Raw genomic sequence first — 8,040 nt, 5'->3', positions numbered from 1 at the left:
CCTATGGCTCAGTGGTTTTCACTCCCGCTATACGGTATGACTAAGGTGGACTATACGTCCAGAAAGAGTTCACAAAAATCTCCCGTAAGAAAGTTTAGGAATTTTTTTTTTTAAATTACTTTACCAGTATTTACATCATTCAACAGATGAAAGACCATGCAGTCATTAATTTGATAAGGTTGTGTGCGTGCAGTTGAACATGCCAAGCCGGGGACCGGAAAAAGAAAGTACCCGTATGCACTCAACAAACTTCAGTATTGCTTTTTCTGCGGCAAAGGTCAACTGGCCCTTCCAAGACATATGCTCACGGTTCATAAAAACGAAAGAGATATCACTATGCTGTGCACCTTCAAAGAAACCAACCAAAAAAACGCTTTCGATAACGAGTTAACTAGGCTTAGGAATTTGGGTAACTTCAAGCATAACGTTGAGGTCTTGAAAAAAGGTGGGACTGGGATTGTTGTGGTCAAAAGACCTTCCAAAAATCGGAGGGTACGCGATTTCTTGCCTTGTTCAACATGCTTTGGCTTTTATTACAAAGCTGAATTGTGGAGACATGTGAAGAAATGCCCACTGAAACCCGATGAAGCCTATGATTCCAAGTCACAAGTATCAAAATCAAAGCTTCTACTTCAAGCAGCAATTATCGAGTCAAACAAGTTGTCAACACATATGTGACCCTCCACCACGGAATGCGTCACATGTCACGTTTGCATGATTTTTATATTTTTACATTTTCCAAAATAGTTTTGTATGCTCTATCCAGTGGTAAAACCCGTTTTAAAAAAGAGCGAAAACTGTTTGAGTTATAAGCCTGTGACTAAGGTGACCCTCACACTGTTACCAGACACTCCCCGGACTTATATTAAGCCTAGCGCAGAACCGCGCGAGGTGACATGCGACTCATTTCGTGGTGGAGGGTCACATATGCAGACTCTTCTCGCTTCTATGCATGATGATGACCTCAAGGATATTGTCTTTAAAGATGAGGTTCTTGTGCGATTCGGAGAAATTTTGCTCCAAAAGTATGGACCTGCGAAAAAAAATATAACATAAGTTCCCGATTACGCCAGCTCGCTCGTCTGAAGCAGACATATCAACGAAAACCAGGCGTCTCAAGCTTCATGGACCTTTTGTGTGGAATGAACTACGATTTGTGTCGGGACTCCACATATGAGCTGTGTGGAGTGAAGATTACAGTGGATGGAAGACGTGAGTTCTCCTTACCTTCTCTAGCACTACGACTCGGTCATCTTTTGAAGAAAGTAGGGGTGGTCAAGCAAGGCATTTGTCTACGAAAGGATGACTCTGACGGAGTCAAAGAGGCTGAGACGTTCTTAACTCTGATGAAAAATGAGTGGACAGATTCAATCTCCTCAAATGCGCTGAATACGTTGAAGAGAAGAAAAGACAATGACCATGAAAACCTTCCATTGACAGAAGATCTGAAGTGTCTGAGGAACTTTCTCGCAGATTTACTGCCAAAACTTGCCACAGTGTTGAAGGCTGATCGCATATACAGCAACTGGCGAAAACTTGTGCAGATGGTGTTGGCAAGACTCATCATTTTCAACAAACGAAGGCCAATGGAAGTGGCCAAAATGCTGTTACATGCCTATGAAAGCAGACCTTGTTGGAAAGATGTGCAAGCTGCTGAAGTGATTCAAAGTTTGGCAGCTTTGGAGAGGAAATTCCTTGACACGATTAGATCTGTTAATGGTGCCAGGGAAAAAATCTAGGAAAGTGCCAATCCTCATATGTCCAGATGTTGCAGAACCTTTGAAGGTTCTCATGGAAACGAGAGAGACTGTTGGAATCCCAAACACCAACCCCTTCTTTTTTGCATCGATGTCTTCAGGGGGAAATCTGGACGGATGGCAGGCTATCCACGCTGCCAGTTCACAAACTCCGCTGAAAAAGCCGAAACTAATCAACTCAACACGTTGCATAAAATACGCTGCAACGATCACCCAACTCTTTGATTTGACAAAAAACGAAGAAGAATGGCTAGCCAATCACATGGGTCACTCTATGAACATTGAAAGGGAGTTTTATCGTTTGCACGAAAGCACGATCGAAATAACAAAAGTTGGACGACTGCTGACAAAAATGGACAGAGGAGCGGGTGCGGAAGAGTCTGAAGATGAAATGAACAAAGGAGACCATGTTGAGGCAGGAGAGTCTGAAGGCAAAATAAACAAAGGAGACCATGTTGAGGCAGGAGAGTCTGAAGGCAAAATGAACAAAGAAGACCATGTTGAGGCAGGAGAGTCTGAAGATGAAATGAACAAAAGAGACCATGTTGAGGCAGGAGAGTCTGAAGGCGAAATGAACAAAAGAGACCATGTTGAGGCAGGAGAGTCTGAAGGCGAAATGAACAAAAGAGACCATGTTGAGGCAGGAGAGTCTGAAGGCGAAATGAACAAAGGAGACCATGTTGAGGCAGGAGAGTCTGAAGGCGAAATGAACAAAAGAGACCATGTTGAGGCAGGAGAGTCTGAAGGCGAAATGAACAAAAGAGACCACCCGTACGAAATGAACTTATAGAAAACTTATAGGAACTTATAAGAAACTTATAAGAAATGTATAAGAACTTATAAGAAACTTATAAGTTTCTTATAAGTTCTTATAAATTTCTTATAAGTTTTGTATAAGGCATTATAAGAATAAGTTTTGCTATAAGTTTTGCTATAAGTTTTGCTATAAGTTTCTACCGTTTCTTATAATTTTCTAATGTTTCTTATAAGTCTGGTATAAGGAATTTGTAAGGAATTGACAGTGTTATAAGTTGCTATAAGAAAGTATAAGGAAATTATAGGGAAATTGTACTTAAACATTTTGGGAGTCGATGTGGACTTAGGAAAAAAAGGGCGCCTTCCACTGGCTGTCAACCTGCAAATTTTTCTAAGTCCAGAAGCAATATCAAAAATTCTTTTAATGTGTTGTTCCAACATCCTTGAAAAGAAATATACCATCTCACGCTTCAAAATGAACAGGAGGGAAATATGAATCCACTGATTTGGAAGATAAAAAAAAAATTAAAAACAAAAATCTAACTTTGAAATCTTGTAAACCAATAATTATATAATGAAAAGAAAAAGTCACCATTTTCATTCAGAGCCTATTTAGTTAAATGTAAATGTATCTGCATATGGGAGTTTGTGTACAATCATTATTTATTGCTCGCTCTCTCTCTCTCTCTCTCTCTCTCTCTCTCTCTCTCTCTCTCTCTCTCTCTCTCTCTCTCTCTCTCTCTCTCTCTCTCTCTCTCTCTCTAATGTATAATACATATTCTGTACACAATTTAAATGAAAAGCCGTACCACAAAGTTTTTCAAATTTGGTTGTGATGGTTCAGTTACCTGAGACTTTCTATGTTACACAATCAAACAAAAAGACTACAAGACAACAACAAAAACTCACATACAAGTAAAATTTCCTTGTATGGTCATTGTGGGAATTAGCTTTCTTTTGGGATATGAGGCCTCACAAATGAAGAGATTCTCTCTTTAAAAAAAAAAATTAAAAAAAATTATAAAAAAAATTAAAACAAGTATTTTTTATTCCAGTAATGCCTTTAAATACCTTACCTACTTTAGTCCTCAATTGATTAGTATATATTCTAATTCCTAACTTTTATTTTTATTTATATGTTACTAAGTTAATTAATCTTATGAATGCTTTCTTTAAACAAAATATTAGGAAATAAATTAATAAAATCAGATATAATTTTTTTTTAAACATTCATTTTTACAATCTATCAGAACATTTTCTCAAATAAATCAATGCAACATGGAAAACAATATAGTATGAACAGAATGAATAACCCTAATCCTTATTTGAACATCCATAACATAAAAATTCAAATTAACTACTCAAGGTAAAAAGATAAAATTGTAAATGTTGTATACAGTTATATATATTTTTTCAGCATTTTGTCTTCATTTTTTTTCTGAATGTACATATCCTTTTAGATGGGAAAAAAAAGAACAGTAGTTCGTTTCCTCTGAGACTTCAGGGGAGGCAATCATGTATGCAATTAAAAGAGCAATATTGCAGTTATTTCCCTTGATTTGTGTACATACGGGCACTTCCTGTTTGAATCAGTGCAAGATTGGAGGACCAGCAGCAGCTTTAATGACACATTATCTGCAGAAATACCACACTTATTTTCAGTCAAATTATCTTTTTGAAAAGATAGAAGGTTCAAGAAGTAGAAGATGCATTTGGATACCAGCACTGAGAAGAAATTACAGCATTATGTGTGTCAGGAGTTACTTCAGCTGTCAACCCTGAAACCTCTGACAGTGTGTTTGCCGTTTGCCGCCATATTGGACTATCGGCCGGCGGTTGAGATGATTTGCTGACTGGATTCAGTCAAACATTGGTGAGTTCCATCGTTTTCTTTAAAGTTAATGAGGAATGAAGGTAAACTTATTTGCTTAGAGTCATGTTTTTTTTGTAAAGATGGAAGAATTCGGGAATTATTCCTTGTCCAATGCATTGTGATTGTCACTTTTTGTCAACTGTAACAGTTAGATTTAGAATTTGCACTTTGACTTGGCCAGTATTTTCGAATGGTTGTACACAGAATACTGTCTTTAAAATAGTTTTACTTCAAGTTGGCTTGAAGGGTTTTGCAGAGCTTTTGTGTGAAGTAGAGTAGATAGTCAGATTCCAATTTACTGCAAGGATTGGATATGTTCAGACTCTAATCAAAAGAAAGAGAAAGGTTTTTAATCCATCCGTGTAGTACACTCATTGTACAGAGGCGGTAAACTTTTTATCGTCAGTAATATTGTGATTACTATGATTATGAAGCATTAGCTGTTTCGTTCCACAGTAGGCTGCAAATGTGTTTTTAGAGAAATGTTTGAACAGCATTTTTTTCTGCAACTTTCAGTTACTAGTCTTTTTAACTTTAATTTAGGGCCTGGACCACACAAAAAAAGGAATGTAAGTTGTAGCTTGTATTTTAACTAATAGGCCTAAGCTGCAATACAGTGATTCAGAACTATTCTTCTGGAGAACTATTTATTTATGAACTATTTCTAAACTTCATAGTTGTTGATCAGGAAAACATTACATTTTGAGAGCAGTTTGACATTTTAAATTTAATGCACAAAAATGACAAATAGCAAAACAAATTTACAAGGAATTTAGTAAAGTAACATGAGTTTTTTTGCATGTCACTGTTACTGTTAGTGTTAATAACTTAATAGTAATACTCAATATTAATACCGCTAGCACCTATTTGTTAAACTACTCAAATCTCTTAAATTAAATAATGTCCAATTTTCATTGTAATTTTGTAATTAAGTGTATTATAATTTGTGTGTGCAGGTGATGACCAGTGCCACTCACTACCAGGAGCTTGCTGCCTTATTCTGTGTCAAGGATATGGACCCGCCTCTTTCAACATGCAGAAGTTTGTGCAGCTTCCGGGAGTGCACCACCACCGTCAGAGCTGCTACGTACAAGGCCATGGTCAGACCGGTCCTTGACTACGCCTCGCCAGTCTGGGACCCGATCTCTCAGAAAGACGTCACGGAGCTTGAAAAAGTCCAACGCAGAGCAGCCCGTTACGTCCACAACAACTACAGCGATCGGACCCCAGGCTGTGTGACCAGCATGCTGAAGATCCTCCAATGGGAACCACTCGCCGACAGAAGACTCGCCAACCGCCTCACTATGCTCTACAAGATCAACAACGGCATAGTCGACATCAACAAGGCCGAGTTCTACACCTCTGGCGACAGCCGCACCAGAGGAGCCCAGAGACTGTTCCAGGAGAGGGCATCCCATCCTGTTCTCTTCAACTCCTTTTTCCCCCGAACACTGCGTCAGTGGAACAAGCTCGACCCTAAGACCACAGTTGCTCCTTCACTGGAGTTCTTCCAAGCTGGTCTGGGTCGTACCCACGGACTTGCCTTGCTGACACAGTAACCCTGCAGCTCTTCGTGTAAATAGTTTTATACTTTTAACCATCTTCTCGGAGTTATTGGGTCACCCACCACCAGTAACCAATTACTCAGTACTCCGCCGCTGGACTACAGACGTTCGGATGAACCCAGTCCACATCAAGAAAGAAGAAGAAGCTGATTTCCTGCCTTCTTGAGTTATTCAGTGCCAAGGACAATGGAGACCCACCCATTTCAACGTACACAAGTTTGTGCAGCTGATTTCCTGGCTTATTCTGTGCCAAGGAAATGCCAGATCCACCCCTTCAAATGTGCAGTCAAGCTTGTGCAGCTGTATTTCCTAGTCCTACCTAATTCTGTGCCAAGGACATGAAATTGAGAGATCCACCCCTTTCCACGGGATAAAAGTTCAAATCTTTCTCTACAAACTGTGACCTGACTGTGACCAAAAGCTTCTTTCTTTACAAGGCGTTACCCGACTCGGTGCCAGTGTTTGAAAACTTCATGTGATTTTGGGAAAATGTAATTTAATGCAACAAAAAGTGCTTTAATGCAATGTGGTGTGCAGAAGGACAGGTGCATATTTCTCATAAACTCTTATTAGTTAAACAGGGGTGAAGAGAGAAAAAATAGAAACAGAGTGTGTGTGCCTGACTGCATTTATATTACAGATGACTAATGAGGTTAGATTTTTTTTTAAGTTTTTTTTTATTTCATAAGCTATAAAGAGAATAAAATATTGACTTTAACATTATGCCTTTGACTGAGTTTGATATGTGCATGTCCAGATTTCTGAGTTTTCTATGCATATGCAATTATAGGGAAAGTACTTATAATTATAGGTTTTCTTTATTTCCCCATTATAAGTTTTGATTTGAATCCTTATAAGTTCTTATAAGAACTAAACAGGCATTCCTTATAAGTTTTATCTCATTTGCATGTAAAATACTGAAATTTATAGGGATTTAATATCGGTTCCTATGATTATACAATTCCCTATAAATGTCAGGATTTAAAATGCAAATGAGGCAAAACTTATAAGGAATGTCTGCTCAGTTCTTATAAGAACTTATAAGGATTCCATTATAGGAACTTATACCAAATCCCTATAAATGTCAGGATTTTAAATGCAAATGAGGCAAAACTTATAAGGAATGTCTGCTCCGTTCTTATATGAACTTATAAGGATTCCAATCAAAACTTATAGCAGCTAATGGAAAACATATAAGTTTGTTTTTGCCCATCCCTATATTTTCCTTATAAGTTTTACCTCATTTGCATTTAAAATCCTGACAACTCTTATACCCTTTTATGGCTATAAGTTTCTATAAGGATTTGCCTTATAAGTCCCTATAAGTTTTCTTATAAGTTCATTTCGTACGGGCATGTTGAGGCAGGAGAGTCTGAAGGCGAAATGAACAAAGGAGACCATGTTGAGGCAGGAGAGTCTGAAGGCGAAATGAACAAAAGAGACCATGTTGAGGCAGGAGAGTCTGAAGGCGAAATGAACAAAGGAGACCATGTTGAGGCAGGAGAGTCTGAAGGCGAAATGAACAAAGGAGACCATGTTGAGGCAGGAGAGTCTGAAGGCGAAATGCAACCAAATGACAATGTTAAAGAAGTCCCTGCGCAAAATTCAACCGTCCACACACAATAGGATGAGCAAATACATGAACCTTCTGACGAAGAAAGCATCATCTACAATGAGCAGAAATGGGGCAGAAAAAGAAAAAAAAGGTGCATTGCTTCTGACAGCGATGCAAGTGATGTTTGTGTGATTCCGCAAAAAAGGAAGGCACAAGTGCGTACCCAATGGACGTCGACAGAAGAGATGGTTCTCCATACTGCTTTCAAAGACAGGTTGAAAGAAAAGATATACCCGTGTGCATCACAAATACGCACATTACAGAGTAAGCATGAGTCAATGCAATGGAGAACACCTGCTCAGATTAAATCAAAATTGCAGTATTTGATGAAGAAACTTGCAAGTAAGAAATCCTGAAAAACCAAGTTTGATACTAGTGACTTAGAATCTTAGGATTGATCGGGTTTCTTCTTACCTTCTCTAGCACTACAACTCGGTCATCTTTTAAAGAAAGTAGGGGTGACCAAGCATGTAG

General features: G+C 38.5%; 1 protein-coding gene across 1 annotated transcript; it reads left to right on the top strand.

Moving 5' to 3' along the window:
* The first annotated feature begins 2,614 nt into the window (after positions 1–2,614).
* LOC138947566 (uncharacterized) lies at positions 2,615–7,302 on the top strand. Its single transcript, XM_070319055.1, has 2 exons — positions 2,615–4,386; positions 5,343–7,302. The coding sequence occupies exon 2, from the start codon at positions 5,346–5,348 to the stop codon at positions 5,943–5,945; it is 600 nt and encodes a 199-aa protein (XP_070175156.1). The 5' UTR covers positions 2,615–4,386; positions 5,343–5,345; the 3' UTR covers positions 5,946–7,302.
* The last annotated feature ends 738 nt before the right edge of the window (positions 7,303–8,040 follow it).

This window comes from Littorina saxatilis, linkage group LG14 (genome assembly GCF_037325665.1).
Source record: "Littorina saxatilis isolate snail1 linkage group LG14, US_GU_Lsax_2.0, whole genome shotgun sequence".
NCBI lineage: Eukaryota > Metazoa > Mollusca > Gastropoda > Littorinimorpha > Littorinidae > Littorina > Littorina saxatilis.
The sequence above is the reverse complement of the archived record's forward strand: the minus strand, read 5'-3'. Positions and strand labels throughout refer to the sequence as shown.

What these genes read in the sequence shown, in the direction of transcription:
- LOC138947566 (XM_070319055.1), top strand. Translation starts at nt 5,346, where the DNA reads ATGACCAGTGCCACTCACTACCAGGAGCTTGCTGCCTTATTCTGTGTC.